General features: G+C 44.1%; 1 protein-coding gene across 7 annotated transcripts in view; it reads right to left on the bottom strand.

Moving 5' to 3' along the window:
• MITF (melanocyte inducing transcription factor) overlaps nucleotides 1-25,771 on the bottom strand; it is a 163,993-nt gene that overhangs the window by 51,884 nt on the left and 86,338 nt on the right. For 4 of the 7 annotated variants that reach the window (XM_077325151.1, XM_077325149.1, XM_077325152.1 and 1 more), the window contains one exon: nucleotides 3,240-3,486. In XM_077325151.1, coding sequence (XP_077181266.1) covers nucleotides 3,240-3,486 — 247 coding nt within the window. Of the gene's footprint in view, nucleotides 1-3,239; nucleotides 3,487-10,816; nucleotides 10,838-25,771 lie in introns of those variants that run through there. The other 3 variants (XM_077325150.1, XM_077325153.1, XM_077325155.1) reach the window with 2 other exon arrangements.

Here is a 25,771-nt window from a genome sequence, read left to right as displayed (position 1 = left end):
GCCACAAGTCTCATATGAAACAGGATTATTATAAAACAGACATAAGCTTTGTGCTACAGTAGTAAAGTGTAACAGAATATTCCCCTTGTTTCCTTGTGTACCAACATATTGCTGTGTGCTTCAGGACATTTGAAGGTCCAAAACTTTCATTTAACTCTGAACACACACAGAAGGATACGTTGTTGCTATTAGCCATTCAATTGTGTCTGACTCTTAGCGATCTCATGGGACAGTTGTTGCCACAATCATCCTGCATATGTAGCTACCTTATATTGAATCAGAACTTTGGCATATCAACATCTGTTATCACCGACTCCACTAGAAGTAGCTCCTTACATAGAAGTCTTTGACATCAAGTACTACCTGATCTTCTTCAACTGGGGATGCCAGAGGCTGAAACTGGCAAAGCAAACGCTCTACCACTGAACCACAGCCCCAGCTGGAGACTATTGTCTCTGTCTGACTCTACTCTGACTGAAGTGGAGAGGGATCCTACATTTCTCTCATTGCTACTGCTGCAGCTGTGTGACAAAGCACTTGCTTCAACCAGTGTCAGTTACACTAAGTCAACTCAGGGAATGCCATTAAAGCATGGTCGGACACAGCAAGCATGAGAGTTCTATATTCTTATGCAGCGCCAGCTTTGTAAGCAAACTAGCATCTGGACTCTTGTCTCAGCCCTCCAGGATTTGCTTTCTAACATGCATTGAAAACTGATGAGAGATTGTTTTTACCCCTTATAGCAGGGGTAGTCAAACTGCGGCCCTGCAGATGTCCATGGACTACAATTCCCATGAGCCCCTGCCAGCATTTGCTGGCAGGGGCTCATAGGAATTGTAGTCCATGGACATCTGCAGGGCCACAGTTTGACTACCCCTGCCTTATAGGAACCCAACTGAAAGCCAATAGCCATATAGGATGGCTTATGCAAATGGAAAAATAGAAACATAACTACCAAACTTTTCACCGTTGCCTGGTTCATCACCTTCAAAGAACAAATAAAGCAGACAATTTTTAAAAAGCTGTTTCCTTTGGAACACTTCTCCCCCTTATACTCTGCAACAACACCTTCGCAATCATGAGCTCTGTAAGATATCAGCATCAATGAACCAACCTGACAATGCACGATACAGACAACCTCTGAGAGAAGAAACTACACAGAAAACAACATTCAGCTGGTCAGGCAGCAGAACAGAACGTGCTATCAAGCACCTGCACTGTCATTTACCTGAGAATAGATGAATATTTTGTTGAGAAAACAGTAAGACTGGGTCTGCTTTCCCCATTTTCAGGTCTCAAACCATGGCTGGAAATAAGGGGCACGCAAACAAAGCAACAGAAAATGCTATTCACCCAGCCTGCAACCGAAAACAAGGGAAACGGCAGACCAGTCCCTCTATGTTCCTGGTATTCATTTCTGCTAGGATTTCACTGGTCTGACTTTTGGCCACACTTTTTTTGAAACTAGGGTTGTAAGCCTCCATGTGGTTGATGGAGATCTCCCACCATTGCAATGGATCTGCCAGTGCCAGAGATAAGTCTACTGAGAAAATGGCTGCTTTGAAGGGTGGACTCCAGGGCATTATACCCTAATGAGGTCCCTCCATTCCCCAAACCCAGCCCTTTTCATGCTCCAAGTATTGCCCAATCCAGCGGTGGCAACCCTCCTTGAAACAGAGTCACAGATACAGTTAAAGGTGCTAAACACAAGTGAGAACACAGCTAAACACAAATTCACCTAACAGGGAGGAGGAAACACCCATACGAACTACATTTGCTTTAAACAAAATGTACATTCCAGAAGTTGCACAGACTTGGGTTTTTCATGACTTTGTGTTTTTGTTTTTGTTTTTTGTAAGGAGCTTCAGGCAGGTTCCCTGGAGAGACAGCACAGGATTTTCCAGATAAAACCATTCAGAAGGCAAAGTGTAGAAATTTGTCTGTGTTCAAAAGTATCGGTGGGTAGGTGACAATATCTGTCTGGAAAGGTGCTGAGAGAAGAACATGACTATTACTGAAGCCGTCACGCTCAGGTTCTGCTTATGTGGAGGTGCCAGCCAGTGACAAACTGTGCTATATAAGGACGGAGGGAAGAACTTGAGCTGGTTGGACAAGCATCAGATTGGGTTGTTACTATGTTTTAATGCTCCTTATTATGGGGGTGGTTTAATGGACAAAGTTTTTTTTAAGTGCAGAGCACCCCCTATAGGCCCTCTACAAAGCTTTTCGTTTGAATCCCATGTTGTTTTCTCCCTACCTCTCTGGTCAGCAAATGAACTCATGGCTTTCCTACATGAATGGCCACTAGGTCATTCCAATTCACTTCTATCTGCTTCACCTGGAATGAAGGTAGACAAATTCCTCTCCCAGCTCCCCCAAACATCCTTTGCCAAAGGAAAGTTGAATATTGTGAGAGAATTGTTATCATTAACGTATTGCCACCAACATTAATACATAGATGAAGGGCAGATGAAGGGTACTACTAGCCTCCAAAATCAACAAAAAAATTAAATGTATACTTTGCAGGTGCAAGAGGATAAAACTCACTACAAATTGCAATTTCCCACAAACTCTGAGTTACATCCTTTGTTTTCAGCTCTTGGATTAATTAATAAAATCAACCGGGCTGTTCCGCTGTAACAGGTCTTACTCAGCTTCAGTGAAGCAAAGAGGTCTGTATTTCCCTCAACTAAGGATACGGTTCTCTCCAATAATTAGGAAGCTAGACTTGCAAGGGACACAAAAGCTACAAAAAGAAAAGAAGTCATTTGTGCAAAAAGGGATTACAAATGGCAAAGAGCACAAAACCGTCATCCAAATTAAGGCTTTCTGAAACAATCCTTTGTATAGAACCTTTGCTGAGTTTTTGAACAATCCCATTCCCCATTTCTAAAAAAGACAGATCCATTTGTGTCCACAAAATCAGAAAACGACAATTCTGGAGAGAATTTGGCAACTATGTCTGAAATATACACGTGGTTTTCAAAATGTGAGCGTGTTTCATATATCTGGTCTTCAAAGGAACATTTCTTTCTATAAGGGCATCCTTGACCCAGGTAGGTGACCTTACCTGGAAAAAAAGAAACTCGAAGATGCAAGGTTGGCAAAATGGACATCTACAGAAGCGACTAAACTTAAACCGTGGTGACATGAAACTTTTTTTTTTTAAACTTGTACTCAGAAAAAAAAGCTAAGCTCCCCCAAAGAATTCAGGCGTACATGTTGGAAAGCTGACGTACCTTAAGGACTTCCATCGGGACCTGAGTTGCAGGAGGAAGGCTAGTTGGGAGGCTGACGTTGATGGCTGGGGTCTGACTAACGGCCACTCTCTGTTGCATGAACTGGGCTGCCTGCTGCTTCTGTTGCTGCTCTCGGCGTTCTTGCTCTTGCATCTGCTCACGCATGAGCTGCTGCCGTAGCAAAATCCGTGAGGTCATACTGGAGGAGCTTAGCGGAGGCTTGGATGCTCCAGGGTGCTCAGAACTGCTGCAGGAAACACCAGAGGAGACAGAAAGCGCTATCACTCATCGATTTCATGGCACTTTTGAAGAGTTTCACAAAAACAAGGGTGCACACAACAGGAAACTCCTTTACAAAGAGATGTGGGGACAAAGGCATGGACGGACTGTCGTGCAAAATGGGCCTCTGCAGCCAAATTAAATTTGTGATGCTCCCCAAATTTGGTATTCAGGAGGCAAGTTAAATAGTATTAGTGTTACAAATAATAATATTCAGGCAATCTGAATATTACTTTTGGAATCTATTATATTATTATTGTTCTATATTCTAGAAGACTATAGGGAATGTGTTTATTTCCCCCCTCCCTTTAATCCATGACGTTTTCTCCAGATTGTTTGCCTCAACAGTTATTACTTCTTCATCCACTCTTTCTCTAAGGCCCTCAGAGAAGTATGGTTCTCAATTTTATCTTAATAACAGTACTGTGAGGTGGGTTCAGTTGAGATACAGAGGGACAGCATGAGTGGGCCCATGATCTTCCAATGGCCTTAATGGCACAAGAGCATTTGAACCTGAAGATCCATAGTCTGGAGCTCTCACTACACTGGCTCTTTGACAAGGATATTCATAATTTTATTTGATTTTCCAAAGTTATCGAGTTCTTGCTCTTTGACTCACTTCACACATTTCTTTGACATACAACTATTAACAAGAAGTTACACAATTCCTGAAAGATAATTTGGTGGGTTAGTTCAATGGTTTTCACAAAGGAAAAAAATATTAGGCAATATTCCTTTCAGGATATCCCATAGTGAACAATTTTTAGACTTCTGTGAAAGGGCCATCTATGAAAGAGCAAATTCTAGCCACAGGGGCAAATGGGATTTCTAGAGAATGGCCAATATCAAACAGCATATTTTTCTCTTCAGATTTTCTCCAAACTCCTCTACCAATATGAGAACAATATGAGCAGTAACCATCTCTGTGAAGCAAACACATTAGTTTACTCTGCCGCTGAACTGCAGGACAGCATGGACATGCTCCATCATGATATAGGGATGCCAGCTTCCAGGTGGGACCTGGGGATTCCCTGCAATTACAGCTCACCTCCAGATACTTTAGAGCAGGGGTAGTCAAACTGCGGCCCTCCAGATGTCCATGGACTACAATTCCCATGAGCCCCTGCCAGAGAATGCTGGCAGGGACTCATGGGAATTGTAGTCCATGAACATCTGGAGGGCCGCAGTTTGACTACCCCTGCTTTAGAGAGTAGACTTTGGCATTGTATCCCACTGAGAGTACAATACTGAATGCCGTGGTTTGGAAATATAAGTGAAGCTCTACTCATGATTTGGATCTCCCTCCCTCTGTGTTACCCAGAAGGCTGCAGCATGGAATGTGGTATACTTCCCTTATGGAAGCAGACATGCCTTTACTTGCTCAAAGGCTCCTCTGGATCCTGCCCAGCATCTCAAAGCAATAAATTGGACGGACAATGCAAAGCTAAGCAGAATTACACAACCATCTAAGTTCCATTAGCTTCAGAAGGGTGCCATAACTACATCTCAGAATGCCCAGTAGCAGTACTGTGTGACTTTTCTGCACGGAAATAAAAAGGTGAACTAGTCTTGTTATATTTGCTACGCTAAACTAGATGAAAATTCAAACTACCGTTTTAAAAATATCATGACCTAATGTTTCCTCAATAGGCATTCAGTTTTCTCAATCATGACAGTCAGATTAAGGATTTCTGTAGCAACCCCCCCCCCTCCACAGCCCCATCCCTGGCAGATCCCCAATAATGAAAACACATCAAGCTTTTAGGGAAGAAGGGAATGGGGAAGGGGGGCTCACATTCAACAGAGAAATTGATTCCTGTTTGGGAAATTGAGTAAATACGAATAGACTGCGAGACTTTCTCACCAGAGGCCATGCCCCAAGACCGCAATGTCTCCAAAAGCTCTCAGGACTTGCACCTTAGTCAAATCTGAAATAATTGTTTCATTCTTTATTTCAATAATCCACATCTCGAAAGGTGAGTATTTTAAGGGGGGAGAAAGCATTTAAAAAAAAAAAACAACCACTAGCTTTTTTCTCCACACATTTTTCTTTTTCCAAAAGAGTGAGAGGTAGGGGTAGAGAATGATGTCTTGCTATTTCAGGCCTGTCAGGTTGAAACATTCTCAGGGAGACTGATCCTTTTGATAAAACAAGAGAAAACCTTTGTGGTGAAACTAATGCAGCTGTGGAATAATCGCACTAATTAGCTGCCCAAGAGAAGTCACTGACTGGGATACTTGGAGAGAAAAGGGAAGACTTGCAATTAACAATGAAGTATTCTCGCATCCTACAACCCATCCTGGTTTTTCAACGCAAAAGAAAAGTCTGTACCTTAATAGAATAGCTACCGATTGTCATCACAAAAGGCGATTGGAGCAACATGTGTTTATTATGATCAACAAAACTTATCCACCGTCTTAGTTGGTTGATGATGTGTTTTTTGGTCCCACAGAAATGCAAGACAACAGCCAGTCCTCAAAAACTGTAACTACTTTCAGAAATATGGGGGGAAAGCTTAGAAACCTTCTTCAAGCCTTTTCTATTCCTTAGTTATTTGTCCCCACAAATTTTATACAGGCTTTTAATAAACTCCAAAGTGGGCAACTCTCTTGTCCTTAGTTATGTTGAAATGTTGGGTAACATTTTGAAAAAGCTGAGGATTGAAAAACACAGGCATCTCAGAGTAATATGCCTTCTCCTCTTGAAAGATTCTGTAAATCGATTTCTCATCTCACGATCAGCTTCAATACAAGGCAAGAATGACAATTCAAGTTTCCAGGCATCAATAACACCCACCATTCGAGAAAATGGTTGCTTTTGAAGGTAAAGTATGCCACTGAAGTCCTTCTCTCCTCCAAACCTCATTCTCCTCATGCTTCACCTGCAAAATCTCCATGTATTTCCCAACTCAGAGCTGGCAACCCTACAAATAAAGCTGGAAGCTAAGGGGTTCTTGCAGTATTTATATCACTCATCCTTCCTATGTATTTACCCATAGCCTCTCACTGGGCACCAGACCTTTCCCTAAGAAACTACACGTCCTTTGCTTTGTTTTTAAACCACAATGCTACAGGTGGTTTTCTAGGATAGTCATTGTAGGCTCTCTCTCAAGTGTGTCTGTGGGAGCAGAGCTGGTCCTGATGAACCACTTCATTGGTTCTTACAAGAGAGGTATTCATTCGAAAACTGGGAAGGAAGATAACATACTATTTTAGAGGAATGCACAGCATTGCATGTAGGACAAACATTCTCCATTGCTAGGGAGGCATTCCAGTAAGCAAAATGCTTTTTCAGGGGGCAGTTAAAGGTCATCTCCATGACCTCAGCGGCATAGTGGCCTCTCAAGCGAGTCTCTGCTTTACTTGCATGCTTGAAAATTCTGAGCTCTAAATCAGGGGTAGTCAACCTGTGGTCCTCCAGATGTCCATGGACTACAATTCCCATGAACCCCTGACAGCGTTTGCTGGCAGGGGCTCATGGGAATTGTAGTCCATGAACATCTGGAGGACCACAGGTTGACTACCCCTGCTCTAAATGACAGCTTTTGAGTCATTTATTGCAAGTGTGTACTTGTCATCTTTTTGGACAGCTGATTTTACTTTTTACATTTTGCCCTGCTCTTTTTACATGCAGGTTTTCTCCTTTCATCCTCACATGAACCCTGTGAAATAGTTCTAGGGTTGCCAGCCTCTAGTGACCTAACCATGTGTTTCCATAATTCCATAGGTACAGCCAAAAGCGATGTCACTACGTTGCATGGCATATTTGGGTTTACCCAAAATTCTATGGAAAAAATTCTTTTTTCCTCAATAATTTTGGGTTTGAGTCTATAGGACCTCCCAAAAATATGGAATTCCCCCCCCCGCCGCCCAAAAAACACGCACCCAGATTTCAGTACCCGTAGAGTATCTGGCTCTGAGATTTTCAGAAATCCCAATTTTTTTCTAGTCCAATATACCCAATCAAAAACACCGAGGGAGGAAAAGCAGCAGCAAAGCCATTAAAAACAGCTGAGAGTCAGCTCAGCTGGGGTACCTTTGGGTGGTCCCTTTAAACTAAGCTTCTCAAAAGAGCTGGCCAAAAAACCAATCCTGCAGGGAGAACTCCTGAGTGGGTTCTGTTGGGCAGTCTGGTCTAAACTGGGCTGGATCAGGTGAGCTCCACAGGATCAGCTGGATCTCAGATGGGCAGTATAGCTTATAGCAGACCGAAAGTGTCTTTGACAAGCAGCTAGATCACAACAGCATAAATTAACAGATCATTTGGATTAGGCATAAATGAATGAGATAACCCCAAACAGAAGAGTGTGCATGAAAACGTGAGTACAATAGTATCTGAGTCTTTGTACAATATACAGTTATGTCTTCCACGTAGTGCAGTGGTTAGAGTCCTGTATTTAAAAGTCACTGAGTAACCTGGGCTAGTTGTTTCCTATTAGTCTAACAAGGCTGTCAGATGACTGGTGCCAGTAGGGGAACTCCTGCTGGTATTCCACATCACTCCCTTCCCAAAAAACATATAAGACACATGCTGATGCTCAATGGAATGATGCGGGGGAAAACAGGAGGGAAGAAATGGCATGGCCATGACTTCATGTCTGGCTAGGAAACCTGAAGTAATGTTGTCAAGTTGTGCAACAGTCTAAGCATTTCTCCAGTCTCTATGGTTTTTACTAGGGGTATGCATTTGGGTTTACCCAAACCAAAAATATACCTGGAAAAAAACCTTATCAGTATTCTTCGAATATATTCATGGCTTATAGTCTCTGTTTAATAAACATTATAAAAAGTAATGAAATAAAAATAATCATTGCATGTTGCTGGTGGACCTGTTATTGAGTGCTGAAGTCTTAGGCACACTTTATGTTTTCAGTTTTTTTCTGAAAAAGCAAATGATTTCAGCCAAACACCGGGAAAGGATGGAAGGAAATTATACTGGATTCCCTACATGGTGGTGTTGGAGCAGGCATGGTACAGAGTGCTAGTACAAGATAGTGACAAGACATGGGCCGTGGGGAGGATTGGAGACTGAATTTGGTGGTGGGTTCCAGACAGATATGGGTAGGTTGTGGGGGGACTCATTGGAGGGTGGGCTTCTTGGTGGCGTGGGATCATGAAGTTCCGGCCTTTCCATGGGCATGTGGGGGAAGATGAAGATGGCTGACCACTGCACTGTAGATGTAAAAACAGATAGCCATCAGTATTTGAACCAGAGCTTGTCATGACTATGAATGCATGGCCTTGAACGCAGCAACAGATAATGATCCACATTGCAACTTGGCCCAACAGGGGCATCACATCAAAATCACAAGATGTCATAGTCCCATTGTATACGGCACTGGTCAGACCACACCTGGAGTACTGTGTGCAGTTCTGGAGGCCTCACTTCAAGAAGGACGTCGATAAAATTGAAAGGGTACAGAGGAGAGCGACGAAGATGATCTGGGGCCAAGGGACCAAGCCCTATGAAGATAGGTTGAGGGATTTGGGAATGTTCAGCCTGGAGAAAAGGAGGTTGAGAGGGGACATGATAGCCCTCTTTAAGTATTTGAAAGGTTGTCACTTGGAGGAGGGCAGGATGCTGTTTCTGTTGGCTGCAGAGGAGAGGACACACAGTAATGGGTTTAAACTTCAAGTACAATGATATAGGCTAGATATCAGGAAAAAAAATTTCACAGTCAGAGTAGTTCAGCAGTGGAATAGGCTGCCTAAGGAGGTGGTGAGCTCCCCCTCACTGGCAGTCTTCAAGCAAAGGTTGGATACACACTTTTCTTGGATGCTTTAGGATGCTTAGGGCTGATCCTGCGTTGAGCAGGGGGTTGGACTAGATGGCCTGGGTGGCCCCTTCCAACTCTATGATTCTATGATTCTATGATTCTATGATTCTATATTATGGAAGAGTGAAAAGGTGTTGTAGCTGGTCATCTAGGCATCACTGGCAAGGGAAAGACCATGCTATGGGATCAGAACACACCACGCACTGGAATAGATCCTGACACAGCAACGGGGGGAGGATGGCATCTGTCACCACAGGGGTTAGCACAGTGTGGCAGCATTTGAACTAGGGAGAGTACGGCATGGGATCCATCACTTGTTGAGCTGTTCTGAAAATATGGCATTCTGAGTAAAAGGTTTTCTGGAAATACACTCTCATGAGGGACAACAAACTTCTGCTGGACTGGGGGTGGGAGAGGCAGAGCTTCACACACTCAACGCACATGAGCCGAAGGAAGAAACTCCACCCACAAATGCACACAGAGGGGGTAAGACCCATATGTGGTCATGTGGGGGTCATTGGAGGCATGGCCATATGAGCCCGGTTCGCAAGCCATGAATTACCCAATTTCATGGGTTCACGGAAACCTGTGGGTTGGGTCGTGCCCATCTCTAGTGCAGACATCAAGACATTCTCAGAGGCTGCTACACAGGTTTGATGTTCCCTTTGGAGAATTACTAGGGCCCAAGCGTCTTTCAGAAGAATTATGAAATCTTGTTATTTAGTTCTGTGCTTTGCGGTGCAGTGCTGATGCAGTCTCTCAAGATTGAGATTTTATCTCGTTTAATCTCCCTATCCAGTGTCTTCATGGCACCTCAGGCCAGGTTTAAAAAAAACTGCTTAATTAAACAAAAAGTAAACATCTTACGCTAGACATGTGGCTTCATAACAGAGAACATAAGCATTCCAGGTATTTTGTATGTATCTAGAAGACATAATTTAACCCAGCCTTTCTCAACTTTTTTACTATTGAGACACACCTAAAATATTCTTAGACTCTAGGAAATCCCAGAAGTGGCACAATTGTGCAGAATATGGTTGGGAAGCATAGCTGTGTACACGCCCACCCAGGGCTCCTCCCCTTCCCACCCCCTCCAGGCCCATCATTGGCCATTTCGGGAGGAGGGGTGGTCATATCACCCAATGAATGTTTACCAAATTAAAAATATATATACACAAAATTAATTAACTCCCACCCATTCAGAAACCCCCTTCCAGGGCTGCCAAAAAAATCCGGCTTTCACAAAACCCAGGTTGACAAAGCCTATTTTAACAGAAGATGTATTTTAATGTAACATGTGTGTTTTGATACTCTTTTATTTTTATTCACAACAAAACAGAGCTTAGGCCTGGCTGGATGGGGCAGCATGGGGAAGAGATGATTAAGCAGATTATAAAAAGTTCTTATCAGCTTTTTTCTAAGAGAAAAGCCAAAACCAGGTTTACTTTGGTCAGAATTGGAGATAATCACAATGTGGCTTTGATTCCTGCACATAACATACAGTATTCTGTAACTACTCACACTCAAGTGCCTTCATTAGGTGAGAAGAATTCCATCAGCTTGAAAAAACATTATGTTCCTGCTCCATTTCCCAAGTTGCTGCCAACATTCCCTCCAGCCCTTCTCCAACCACCCACAAAAAAAAAATTAATTTTAGGTTAAAACATTCCTGGTTCAACCCTTGCCTTCTTTGGCAAGTAAGACAGAGCTCTATAAATTATGGCTGTGCACTCTAATCCAAACTGCACACGCACACAGCACAACCCTGGCCAAAAATTAGAGTCTTGAACTTTGAAAGTCTTACAGCAATGATAGGAATGCCATCTGCACTAGGCAGAGATCCTTTTGCCAGAATTCACAAGCAGCAACAGCCCTAAGACGGTTCCTTAGGAAACCTGGTAGAGATCTTTAATTGTGCCTGTTGTGGCCATCAAGTTCTGAGATCCAAATAGGAAAATAGAGAACTGTCTGACCCAGACATTAAGCCCTTGCTGCAATCACATTTGTCCACAGCACCCACTACTGGTTAAAGAGACAAGCCTCCCAAATTATAAACAGGAAACACTGCACTATAGGAGTGAATACATGGATTAATTTCATTAAAAAATATCTATAATCTGAGCTTCCCATATTCCAACAACATTCTGGTTTATAGAACCACCCCAACAAAACTGGCACAATTTTGTTTTTTCCTAAGCAAACCTGAAAAGACTCTATATTTTTTTTACACAGGCTCTTCCTTATACATCCCTAACGTTACTTGTTATTCGGAGTTAGCATTGAATAGCCCTAATGTACATCTGCCTTCAGCTTCTACGGATTTCAAAGGCTGCAAATTCTTGGGATCAAGGTTTCCTCTGCACCTTTTGGGCTACATCAATCATGGTTTACTCATGTTCCTGCGCATATTCCTGCTCTCAACCCATGATGTCATTTCTCTGAACTTGACTCCCTAGTAGACTGGCCTGCAGTACCAATCCCTGCACACAGGGTTGGATGGAGGAGGGGGATTTAAGGGCTTGTTTCCCCCCCCACACACACACACACATTTTGAAGGAATAGGGTTCTGAGCATGGGTGGCACATGTATTGCTCACCAAAGCAGTTGACAATTGCCTTCCCTTCCTCTCCCCTCAACAGGCACCCTGTGAGGTAGCTGGGGCTGAGAGAGCTCTAAAAGAATGGCTCCACAAGAACAGCTCTAACAGAGCTGTGACTAACCCAAGGTCACCCAGCTGGCTGCATGTTAAGGAGTGGGGAATCAAACCTGGCTCTCCAGATTAGAGGCCACTGCTCTTAACCATTATAGCAAGCTGGCTATGATATTTTCCTGAGGGATCTGCAGTGTGGCCTTTTGGAAGCAAGAGTAGCCCAAGCAGAGGACCAAGCAGTGATGGGATAAATGGGTTGAAAAGAACACAGTAAAGTCGAAGTGAACCATCAGTTCCTGGGTGAAGCGGCAATCCCCAGACCAAGCGCCTGAGGCCTCATTGCCTTCATCAAGTTGGGACAGGAACCAGGAGTAACACTCAACCCATAAATGCCATGGCTGGAAGAAAAGTAACATCTCCTCCCAAGCACTATGAATGCTCGGCAAAGAGGAACTCAAGCATGGACACTTGATGGCTTACTGCTTAGAGCCAGGGTTTGTATGTACAAACCAGGATGCACACGCAGAAGAGGTGTGGCAATTTCATATCTCACCAAACACCCACACTGAGGCTTCGTAGGGCATGGGATTTGCCCATGGGCATTTCAGATCTTTTGGCCAATATAAAGTAAATAAAAACTGGCTATTCAATTACCCCAGCTCTCTTTCTATGTCTGCCTGTAAACCATAGCAGCCCACATTCTGGCACCATTGGCACGATTAAAGAAAAGAGGTGCAAGTGTTTTGATTCGTCAGCATGCTTGAAGTTTTTAGCATTTGTGCAGCAGATACCTTCAAAACCACTGTTAAAAGCAAACAACTCTAAATTATACTTCAAACACGTCCCTTTAAAACATCCAACCTAAACAAAAAAAAAGCTTGGCATTTAATTTTTGCATTTCATGTTCAAAGCCATTCCAAACACTGTTCTGAATCTCGCTCCAAATGCTAAGGGCTACGATTTATTCTTTTGTGGCTGCTTTTAAAAAATCTATTTGGCTTAATCCACTATAGAGGTATCTATTGTTACCTCTGCTGTACCAAAGAATTACACACATTCGGAATGTGGAGGGATGAAAAGATTATTCTGAAATGTGCCCTTTTGCAATATCCGGCCAATTGAGAACTAATCTTTCCTCTCCTACTTCAGTTCCCTAAATGACTGCTGGTGTTTTGTCAAATAAGCAACAGAAGGAGGAGGGCTTCTGGCTGAACAACAAGAAGAGGCATTTGGGAAAGATGTTCTTTAATCACTCAGATCACATCATTGGGGATTCATGCTGAAATATTGCTCCTCAATTTCATGGAAATAGCTAAAGAAAAAGAATCTGCTGTACAACTAAGACAGACCAGAACAGTGAAAATAGGGAAAGCACTCTCAGTAACCAAGTAATCTTCACCCTAGCTCCAAAAAAACAGCCTATGAAATGTGGCATTATTTTCCCAGAAATATTTGGCCATTATGGTTTTCCTTAAAATGGGAAAACATTTTTTAAAGAGAGATTTCAATTACTAAGCAAAGGCCCTGTGATTCCTTTTAACTAACAGAAATGGCAGATTGTCCCTTATCAAAATTAGGCAACAAGCAGGATTCCAACCAAGAGCAACCTCTTCAGTTTCTGAAGTCTTCAGTTTCGGGGGGGGGGGGGGGGAGAGAGATTATGAAGCAGGCTAAAGAATCTTCTGACAAAGGTTACTGCCTAAGAGGTAAGGAAACCTATATTTCAAACCTTAAATTTAAGACAAAACAACATAAGAAGCTGAAATGTTCACAATGGAGCTCCCCAGGCTTTTAAAATGTGAACTGCAGCTGCAGGGTACTTAGAACTGGACTGGAACCATGGGGCAAAAAACAAAATAAAAAGATGTTTCACTCATGTACACACACGGTGTTGCACATACAGGTAAGTGCTCTTCATCAAGGTGTCTTCTGTACAGGCATAAATTGGGACTGTGCTTCCACAGGCTTACCACTAGAGGCTCTCCTACAGCTTCTCTGGTATTTTTAACACTCCAAGGGGAGTACCTACAGTGACCTCAAGGATGTTTCAGCAGTGACAACGTTTTTTTGAGATAGCGCCCCTTTAACTGCACAGAATTTCTTCCATTTCACATAAATTCGAGTTCTTCAGCCGCAGATTTGGAGGAAACGTTTCCATCGCACAGCTTTTTGGAGGGAATTCACAGTAATCCAGTGTCTGTGGTCAGCATTCAAAGTGGCTTCTCTCTTCTTTCTACACCCTCAACATGTTTTTGTGGACCTGGAAGCCCACCTCCTGTTTCGCTCCCCCTGCACCCTGTCGCCACCCCAGGGCTGCCTCTCTCTGGGTCCCACCCCCTCCTGGGAAGGGAGGAAAGAAGGACTCGGGCAGTGTCAGTTTCCTCGATTGTCCACCCTGCGACACAGAAGGAAGAGACATATTTAGATGGTGAGCCCTGACTGCCCCCTTGCTTGCTCCCTTCCTTCCTCTGTCTGGAAGCTGTGCGTGGCCCGGTGCAGAGGAAATAAGCCACCCCCCATCCATGCTCCTGGAAGGCAGCCAAAGCTATGTGGCACTGACCAGGTTAACAGAAAAAAAAAGGAAAGGAAGGGCTTGCCTGCCCTGTGCCTCTGGAAGAAAACACGGGAGCATATGGCTTTGAACTCAATGAGAATGGCATGAAAAGAAAGCAAATCCTTGATATTTACATCATGGGCACATGGCCAGGCGACCTCCAGGGGCCAATACGAAAGAGACAGAGAGAAAGAGAAAATGGACCAGTGCAGAAATGGCCCAGGAAAAGAGTTCCATGTTAAATCTGAGCCTAGACCAGAAGGTAGTCAAGCCTTCAAAGCCTGATCTCAGAATCTGAGAGCCCCATTACTGGGTGAGGAGAAACTCCAGGAAGATATTAAACTGGTGAACCTACAGTATCACAGTTCTGTGAAAGGGTGCTTCAGTTCTGGAGATGCTTTTGCAAATGCATCTCCTATTCATGAGCTCTAGGAGAATAAAAATAATAAGAAGTGGAGGAATATATTATTGTTATTGTTATTGTTATTTTGATTTATTACGCGCCACTCCCTAACAGTTTGTGGCAGGTTGCATACAGATGCATAAATGCCCCATAAAAACCCCAGTTAAAACCCAGATATAAAATCACAGTCATAATCCAGTCAAAAACAAGATATGGCATAAAAAACTAATCTTAATAGCCCCAAAAAACAACTTATAATGGAGTCAGAGGGAGGAGGGTGCAGATAACGCTGCCACAGTGCTGGGAAGGATGGTTCTGATGGTCAACTAGCTGCTGGGACCACCAATGCACCTTGGGACCACCAAGGCACTCTATTTCCCATTCTGAGAATGAATGATCCTGGAAGGCATGTGGAGAAGGTGTTTCTGGTGGGAAGATTCCCCTCCATTCCATAACAACTGAAGCTGATTTGGCTGGAACCAAAGAGTTCATTGATTTCAGGAGCATCTTGGACTAGAACAATGGGGTTGACTGCTCTACCAGGGCAGACTTTGTCATTGCTGGGCTATTAGTGCACAAGAGTGATTTCTCTCATAAGTTTGCCTTCAATTGGACTGTTGGGGTAAACTGGAGGCAGATCTTGCATTTGGCTGTATTATGGGGCTTCACCCAAGCAGAAAAGGCAGAGAAGGATTTCATCTGAATGGCTCATTTTTGTACCACACTGAGTATATTTTAAACAAAACTTTCTGAGACATTTCCCAAAGAAGGGAGAGAGCCCATGAGCAAGGAAACTTAGAGGCAACTCATGATATCCAGAGATGAAGGGAACACATCCTCACAACATGGTGGTAAAGAAAGGACTAAGAGAAAGGGAAAACTCCCCCCTGTGGAGCACATGACCACTAGGCAGGAAAATGGCCACTAATGAGCTCTGCAAGGGAAAGGCTCTTTTTGCAGTGTTAAAAATATCAGAATAGGTGTAAGAGAGCCTCTGAAGGCTGGCCTGTGCCAGTGTGGGACTGCACAGATGACTGAAGATGAATACATAGAAGCAGGAGAGGTAGGCAAAGAGAGAGTGCCGGTGTCCTCTCTACGTGCTAGGATGAATAGCTAAAGGTGAGATGTTGGTTTCAGTGAAACAAAGCAAAACCTGTACAGGTAAAGGTATCCCCTGTGCAAGCACCGGGTTGTGTCTGACCCTTGGGGTGATGCCCTCTAACGTTTTCATGGCAGACTCAATACGGGGTGTTTTGCCAGTGCCTTCCCCAGTCATTACCGTTTACCCCCCAGCAAGCTGGGTACTCATTTTACCGACCTCAGAAGGATGGAAGGCTGAGTCAACCTTGAGCCGGCTGCTGGGATCGAACTCCCAACCTCATGGACAGACAGATTCAGACGCATTTCTGCCGCTTACCACTCTGCGCCACAAGAGGCTCTACCTGTACAGATAGAAAAGTTCAACTCTTTCCGTCATATTCCGAGTTCCTAAATGGGAACCAGCAGGGCTGAAATGTTCCCTTTAAAATACTGGAAAGATACAACCCTGCATCTTGACCCATTTGGTCCCACCCTGATATGTATTTGGTTGTAATACAGATTGGCCTAGGAAGAGAGTTCCATGTTAAATCTGAGCCTAGACCAGAAGGTAATCAGCCTTCAAAGCCTGATCTCAGAATCTGAGAGCCCCATTACTGGATGATCAAGAGAAAGCAATGTATGGTCACCAAATCCTACTGGAAATTATTGGGACTGAAACACAGTGCTATTAGACGGGATGAATATGAGGTTAGTTTCCATATTAGCATAATACCACCACTGGTAGAAAGGGACCCATAAAGGACTGGGACAGGCAAACCACATATTACATGGAGTCCCATCATTATTTTCCTTCAGTTTTTGACAAATTTGTTGTTTCTCTCCTATCCCCAAATAAGAGTTGACAAGTCATCCCTAGCCACTGACAGGGGGTTGGGAAACTCCTGGAGGTTATGGGGAATGCCTGGGGAGGACAAGAGACAATGCCATAGAGTCCACTTTCCATCATTGATTTTCTTGAGGTGGGCTGATCTCTGTAGCTTGGTGATGAGCTGTGATTCCAAGGAATCCCTAAAGGCTGCTATCTGGACTCCCAGAATCATCAAGCTGAATTTGTACCAAACTGCTAGCTTAAGATTTTCTCTTCTGTGCAATGTCGCCACCTTCCTGGCCCCCTTCTAACCCTGGACCGAATCAGGGCCTCAGATGGCCTGCAGCAACGGAATGCAGATTCTTCCACGTTCCATGTCTTGCTGCGGTGACCAGCAGAGGTCCAGCTGGGGCAGGCCTGTGCATAAGAAAAGAGCAGGGCCTTTGAGGCCAGGCTCCTCCCCCATACTTACAGTGCCCCTGCAGGGACACAAAATGCCACATTCAGCTTCATGGTGCTACAGAGCCATTTGGGGAGTTTCTATATCTCCATCCTGTGGTGGGATCCCCGTATCCCAGATGCCCCTGCTGCCACCATGAGGCACGGCAAACCTTTCCTGCCCCAGAGTTGTGTGTGCGCATGCACAACTCCAGAGCAGATCATGTGAACCAGGGGATTTTCCTTCCCATGCATACACAAGATGTGGCAGGGCATGCTGCCCTGTTGCTAGGAATTGGCAGCGGCCCGGTACAGCTGCCGCCATGTATAATCAGTCTATATGTTTTGGTACTCAATCAGATGGAGTACAAAGCCATCTTTGACTCATTCACAGAACATTCTTTAAAACCCTACAGGATTTTACCTTTCAACATATGCAGATATATAATTCCATGGATATTTCTCTTTCTTTTTCTGAAGCACACTCCTGTTCCATCTGAAGCCATACCACCAGCTGCAATTCTTAGCTTCCTTATTATGCTGTAGACCCATTGAGGGAAGTCCAGTCCTTTCCAAATTAATATGTCATGGCTTGCAGGCAATTCTGATTGATCAAATACATCAGTTTGCTTGCTTGCTTGCTCTGAAATGAAAACATAACCTCTTTCACTTGTAATTAGGTGTACCTCCAGGTGGTGGCTTGAAATCTCCCACGATTACAACTGATTTTTAGGCAACAGAGATCTATTCACCTGGAGAAAACGGCCATCTTGGAGGGTGGATTCTATGGCATTATACCTCACTGAAGTCCCTCCCCTCCCTCCTCAAGCTCCACCCCCAAAATCTCTGGGTGGCAACCCTATATTTGCATCTTTCCCTCATTCATGCAGTGAGCCTCCCCGCCTATTTTTTTTACATTATGTCTCCTGCCTTGCAGCTCTTCAACAGTGAGACGAATAGCTCTGATCTACGAGTAAATATATGTGTCAACACCCTTGTACAAGATTGGATAAACCACAGGCTTACCCTATTAACATCACAGCAAAGAATGCAGATTCCAGCTCCAGAAAGGCAATTTAATTAAGCCAGTGATACCACATATAACAATCACACACCTTTTTGTATATACGAGTGTGTCTCTTAACACTTTACACTTCATTCCATAACTTAAATTGATTCCAGAGTGTTCTGGGACTTAATTTAGCCGCTTACCACTCTGTCTTTATGAGCTGGCATGATTTAAACTACTAACACACATACACAAACTTTGGCAATCAACTTAATCCTTTTCTGCCATGGGAGAACAATAAAGCTGGTAAAATTATTTTCATATGGCAATCAATCAAGATATTCAAAAGCACACACAACTGATATAGATAGACCAATATAGGTTCCAGGAACAGAGAGAGTAAAATGTAGCGACCATTAAAAGACAGTCCCAACTCATTAATCCAAATGCCCAAGAATGCCTCAATGGTTATTAAAAAAAAATTTAGAATATTTGTATCCCTCCTTTCTCTCCCAAAGGGCTCAAAATGGTTCATAAAAGACCACCCATACCCAATTGTATACAATAAGAAGATCCAGATAACACACCATTTAATCAATCCTTTTAAAAACACGAGGAAATGACCCTCAAATCTATGTTATTCACTGCAGTCCTCCAACCACCTCTTTGATAACCACAGCAGTCTTACAACATAAGCAGCTGAGACGAGGTATCTGCAGCCAATATGCACATAATGTTATACCTTTACTGGTCACTACTTGGAGACCAAGCAAGAAAGCTATATACTAGTTGGGGGTTGGGTTCCTGTCACAAACCAAGTAGGTACACACAGGCAAGCAGAAATTTGAATTGGCTACTCATTTTTGTGGATTTATTGGTCAGGTTGCCAAAATAATAGAATGGGTAACCTTGCAGCGAGTATGGCTACAAAGAGTGTGTTCATCACTGAATCTAACATTAAAGTGGCTGGTCCCCATACAAATCATGGAAACATCTAAACTTTTTGCAGTGTGGGTGTTTGGTGGAACATGAAATTACCACACCCCTTATCTGTGTGCATCCTAGTTTGTATATACAAGGCCCCCCTGGCTCTAAGCACTAAGCCATCAAGTGTCCATGCTTGAGTTCCTCTTTGCTGAGCATTCGTAGTGCTGGGAGGAGATGTGCCATTTCCTTTAATTCCAACCATGACTTTTTGCCCTGTTCTGACCATGTTGTTGTTATGTGCGAAGTCGTGTCCGACCCATCGCGACCCCATGGACAGTGATCCTCCAGGCCTTCCTGTCCTCTACCATTCCCCGGAGTCCATTTAAGTTTGCACCTACTGCTTCAGTGACTCCATCCAGCCACCTCATTCTCTGTCGTTCCCTTCTTCTTTTGCCCTTGATCGCTCCCAGCATTAGGCTCTTCTCCAGGGAGTCCTTCCTTCTCATGAGGTGGCCAAAGTATTTGAGTTTCATCTTCAGGATCTGGCCTTCTAAAGAGCAGTCAGGGTTGATCTCCCCTAGGACTGACCGGTTTGTTCGCCTTGCAGTCCAAGGGACTCGCAAGAGTCTTCTCCAGCACCAGAGTTCAAAAGCCTCAATTCTTTGACGCTCGGCCTTCCTTATGGTCCAACTTTCGCAGCCATACATTGCAACTGGGAATACCATAGCCTTGACTAAACACACTTTTGTTGGCAGGGTGATGTTTCTGCTTTTGAGGATGCTGTCTAGATTTGCCATAGCTTTCCTCCCCAGGAGCAAGCGTCTTTTAATTTCTTTGCTGCAGTCCCCATCTGCAGTGATCTTGGAGCCCAGGAAAATAAAATCTGTCACTATCTCCATTTCTTCCCCATCTATTTGCCAGGAATTGAGAGGGCCGGATGCCATGATCTTCGTTTTCTTGATGTTGAGTTTCAAGCCAACCTTTGCACTCTCCTCCTTCACCCGCATCAACAGGCTCTTTAGTTCCTCTTCACTTTCTGCCATTAGAGTGGTATCATCTGCATATCTGAGGTTGTTGATATTTCTCCCTGCAATCTTGATCCCAATTTGTGACTCCTCTAATCCCGCATTTCTCATGATGTGCTCTGCATACAAGTTAAATAGGCAAGGTGACAGTATACAGCCTTGCCGAACTCCTTTCTCAATTTTGAACCAGTCAGTGATTCCATGTTCAGTTCTCACTGTTGCTTCTTGACCTGCATATAAATTTCTCAAGAGACAAATAAGATGCTCTGGTATTCCCATCTCTTTAAGAACTTGCCACAATTTGTTGTGCTCCACACAATCAAAGGCTTTAGCATAGTCAATGAAGCAGAAGTAGACGTTCTTCTGGTACTCCCTAGCTTTCTCCATGATCCAGCGTATGTTGGCAATTTGATCTCTAGTTCTTCTGCCTCTTCGAAATCCTGCCTGTACTTCTGGAAGTTCTCGGTCCACATATTGCTGGAGCCTAGCTTGTAGGATTTTGAGCATAACTTTGCTAGCATGAGAAATTAGTGCAATGGTGCGGTAGTTTGAACATTCTTTGGCATTGCCGTTCTTTGGGATTGGAATGTAAACTGACCTTTTCCAATCCTGTGGCCATTGTTGAGTTTTCCAAATTTGCTGGCATATTGAGTGTAGCACTTTTACTGCATCGTCCTTTAAGATTTTGAATAGTTCAACCGGAATGCTGTCACCACCACTAGCTTTATTGTTGCTCAGACTTCCTAAGGCCCATTTGACTTCACATTCCAGGATGTCTGGCTCCAGGTCAGTAACTACCCCACAGTGGTCATCAGGGATGTTAAGCTCGACCTTGTATAGTTGTTCTGTATAATTTTGCCACCTTTGTTTAATCTCTTCTGCTTCTGTGAGGTCCCTACCATTTTGGTCCCTTATCATACCCAACTTTGCATGAAACGTTCTCTTCATATCTCCAATTTTCTTGAAAAGATCTCTGGTCCTCCCCATTCTATTGTTTTCTTCTATTTGTTTGCACTGTTCATTTAAGAAGGCATTCTTATCTCTTCTAGCTTTTCTCTGGAACTCTGCATTCAATTGGGTGTATCTTTCTCTTTCTCCCTTGCCTTTCACTTCCCTTCTCTCCTTAGCTATTTGTAAAGCTTCCTCAGACAGCCATTTTGATTTCTTGCATTTCTTTTTCTTTGGGATGGTTTTAGTTGCTACCACTTGTACAATGTTGCGAACCTCCGTCCATAGTTCTTCAGGCACTCTGTCTATCAGATCTAATTCCTTAAATCTATTTGTCACCTCTACTGTGTATTCGTCGGGGATATGATTTAGTTCATACCTGAGTGGCCTAGTGCTTTTCCCTACTTTCTTCAATTTAAGCCTAAATTTTGCAAAAAGAAGCTCATGATCTGAACCACAATCAGCTCCTGGTCTTGTTTTTATTGACTGTATAGAACTTTTCCATCTTTGGCTGCAGAGCACATAGTCAATCTGATTTCTGTGTTGACCGTCTGGTGATGTCCATGTGTAGAGTCGTCTCTTGGGTTGTTGGAAAAGAGTGTTTGCTATGACCATTGTATTCTCTTGACAAAATTCTACCAGCCTGTGCCCTGCTTCATTTTGTACTCCAAGGCCAAACTTGCCTGTTATCCCGGTTATCTTTTGGCTTCCTACTTTAGCATTCCAATCCCCCATGATGATAAGCACATCATTTTTTGGCGTTGCTTCTAGAAGGTGTTGTAGGGCTTCATAGAACTGATCAACTTCATCCTCTTCAGCAGCAGTGGTTGGGGCATAGACCGGGATCACTGTGATGTTGAATGGTTTGCCTTGGATTCGAACTGAGATCATTCTGTCATTTTGGGGATTGTATCCCAAGACTGCTTTTCCTACTCTCTTATTGATTATGAAGGCTACTCAATTTCTTCTGCGAGATTCTTGTCCACAGTAGTATACCTGATGGTCATCTGAATTAAATTCACCCATTCCTGTCCATTTTAGTTCACTGATTCCTAAAATGTCGATGTTCAGTCTTGTCATTTCTTGTTTGACCACGTCCAGCTTGCCTTGATTCATGGATCTGACGTTCCAGGTTCCTATGGAATAAAAATCTTTACAGCATCGGACTGTCTTTTCGCCACCAGTTACTTCCACAACTGAGCGTCCTTTCGGCTTTGGCCCAGTCGCTTCATTCATTCTGGCGCTACTCGTACTAGGCGTCTGCTCATTCCCAGTAGCATATTGGACACCTTCCGACCTGAGGGGCTCATCTTCCGGCGTCATATCGTTATGCCTATTGGAACTGTCCATAGAGTTTTCATTGCAAAGATACTGGAGTGGTTTGCCATTTCCTTCTCCAGTGGATCACCTTTTGTCAGAGCTCTCAGCTATGACCTATCCGTCTTGGGTGACCCTGCACGGTATAGCTCATAGCTTCACTGAGCTACGCAAGCCCCCTTGCCACAACAAGGCAGCGATCCTTGAAGGGGGTTCTGACCATAAGGACCAGATTACCTCTATCATGGTTAGGCTTAAGCATGATAACATGAAACAGTTTACATTGCTCCCTTCAGAATTTACATTTACCAGAGAGTTTATGTTTGAAACCTTCTTTACAATTCTGAAAGGTGCATCCCAGGCTACTTCCAGCTTGTGCTTTCTCCAGGGTTTCAACACAACACATTGTCCCAGGTTTTCTGTTTCTGCTGGGCTCTTTGCATGTTGTCTGCTGCAGCCACTTTCAGCATTTCCAGGTTTTTCTGTAGCTCCTATAGGCAACTGTATCTGTTTTCAATGTTCTCTTGTCCTGTCCACAATTCTGTATGTCCGTAGGCCCTCTTGCCACATGCATAGTGACTCAAAGGGGCTCAAACCAGAGCTCTCCTGCAGCACTTCATAATAACCAAATAGTAGATGTTGAAGTCACTGATCCCAGTCATTAGGATGTGTTACTGTGTAGGTAGAACATGGTTCAAGGTTCCATGGAACTTTTTAGAACATTTACTTTTGGGTGGCAAGCTGTGGTGGTGGCAAAGTGCCTGATTCCATAAACTTTCAACAATTCCTTCACTCGGAGCATGAAAGTGATTCCCAAATCCATGACCATCCCTTTTGGAAAACCTAGCTTGATGAAAGCTATCAGTAGGGCTTCCACTACTGCTTTCACTTCTACGTCCCTCATAGGTATAGTTTTTGGGAAGTTTGTTGCATAGTCCGCTATGGTAAAAATAAATGTATTTCCCCACGAAGTTACTCTGGCTATGGACCTACAGTGTTCCCTCCAATTTTAGAAAACGCTTCTGAGACAAGTGGTATAGCTTGTAAGACTCCTTTTGTTTGTCTTGCGCCTTATCCACTAGGTCAGTGGTCCCCAACCACCGGGCTGCGGTTCCCTCTCCCCCCCCCCAATAGTAAGAAACTTCCCAGGCCACAAGCAAATCGGCTGCCAAAGCAGCCCGGCAAGCTTCTTTTTGTGGGAGGGGGGAGAGGGAAGCAGGGCCACCGGTTGCGGACCACTGCACCAGGTGACATGTTTCACAAGCCTTGCAAAATGCCCTGATGTCTTTCCCCACACTGGGCCAACGGAATCTTGCTTGCAGCCTCTCTCTACTTTTGTTGCTCCCTAGATGTCCTGACAAAAGTATCTCAAGGGCCTGCTTTAGGTGTTGCATTCTGCGTCTCTTGGGTGCCACAAGCTATTTGTGCTTTTCCAAAATAGCAGCACATTTACACATTTAAACCTCATAGACACTCTATAGCAGGGGTAGTCAAACTTCGGCCCTCCAGATGTCCATGGACTACAATTCCCAGGAGCCCCTGCCAGCAAATGCTGGCAAATGCTGGCAGGGGTCCTGGGAATTGTAGTCCATGGACATCTGGAGGGCCGCAGTTTGACTGCCCCTGCTCTATAGCATCACTTCCTGAGAATCCAGCCTTTTCCCCACAAATCTGCAAAGTTTCATCTTGCCTGTGCTCATTAAGTAATTCTGCTGCATGGTCTCCCTGAAACAAGCTGCATGTATGTATCACTTTGGCTCAGTTAGGCTAGGTGGCTACAACTGGTATCCATAGCAACCACTTGACTCTCAGGCCTAGTCTGCTGCCCTAAAGCCTGACTCCACATCATACTCTTGATCACCAGTTTAACTACCTTAGTTTGTGCAGTCACATCTTTCCCCAATAAAATTTGAGTGCCCAGTGCTCCAAATTCTCCCATGATACATTTTCCCTGGAATCCTTTATATTTAATTGGGAGTTCTACTTTCACTATAAACTCTGGGCCTATGATCCCCTAGAGTGGTCCCCAACCTTTTTATCATTAGGGACCGGTCAACGCTTGCCAATTTTACTGAGGCCCGGGGGGGGGGGTAGTCTTTTCCCGAGGGATGTTGCCACTGCCACCTGAGCCCCTGCTCCACTTGCTTTCCTGCCAGCACCCCTGACTTCCCACCGCCCGCTGGGAGGCACTGGCAGCAGCAGCTTCACAGTGCCATGTCGAGGGGGAGCCCCAGCCATGGTGGCCACCAAAGAGCACCAAAGGTGAGCCGGCGGCAGAGTGGCAGGGCAGCCCCCAAGGCAGCAGCCAGGGAGGAGGACAAGGAGAAGCTGTGGCCCGGTACTGCATGATCCACAGACTGGTCTGGTCCCCGGACGGGGGTTTGGGGACCACTGCCCTAGACCATCAGGACCTGAAGACTTATTGATTTTTAATTTTCCCAATAGGTCTAGGAACTTCATCTCTCATTATTTCAATTTACCTCTGTTCTTCCTGAAAATAGGAGCTGTGGCATGGGTACATGCCCCATGCTTTTCACAGTGAATACAGAAGCAAAAATAGCACTGAGCCAAAAAACTCATGGGCTTAAAAGTTTCTAGCTTGTGTGAAGCATTAGCAACACAGTAACACAATCATTAATGTTGCATGCCCTTATATTTGCTGTGCAAAAACAAGCTAAAACTGTTTCAATGAGACAGCAGCCACATGAATGATTAGATAGAAATGCATTATAGGAATGGGTGATTCGGTTAGGATAAGCCGAAAAGTACCAAATCAATGCCGATCCGGGAACTTTTCAGCTGTATCTGAGCCAAATTGCCCATCCTTGTACTTTAAACCAGATGAATCAGTGGTATTTGAATCACAATTTGGCAATTCAGATGCAATTTGGCAATTTGGACGCTCCATTATTGTCTATGCAGCCATTAAAGTCAATGGGAAATGTTGCCTTTTTATCTATTCCTTGGTTTGGGAGGAGTGGAGGTTTGAGTAGAGGTGCCAAATTTGCAGCATAGCTGATGGAGCCTCTCCTCAAAAGGACACCCAGGTTTCCAAAAGACTGGATTGGTGGGTCGAATTCTATAGGCACCCAAAGAAGGTGTCCCCATCCAATCTCCATTGTGATTCTTTAGTCTTGTCCTTTTTCCCACCATAGGAAACAATTAAAGTTGGATGGAGGCACCCTCTTTGGGTTCCTGTAGAATTGGACCCCCTGGTCCAATCTTTTTGAAACCATGGGGTTCTTTTGAGGAGAGGCTTCAGCAGCTATATTGCAAAGTTGGTGCCTCTACCTCAA

This window comes from Paroedura picta, chromosome 3 (assembly GCF_049243985.1).
Source record: "Paroedura picta isolate Pp20150507F chromosome 3, Ppicta_v3.0, whole genome shotgun sequence".
Classification (NCBI taxonomy): domain Eukaryota; kingdom Metazoa; phylum Chordata; class Lepidosauria; order Squamata; family Gekkonidae; genus Paroedura; species Paroedura picta.
This window is presented reverse-complemented; position numbering and strand designations above follow the sequence as displayed.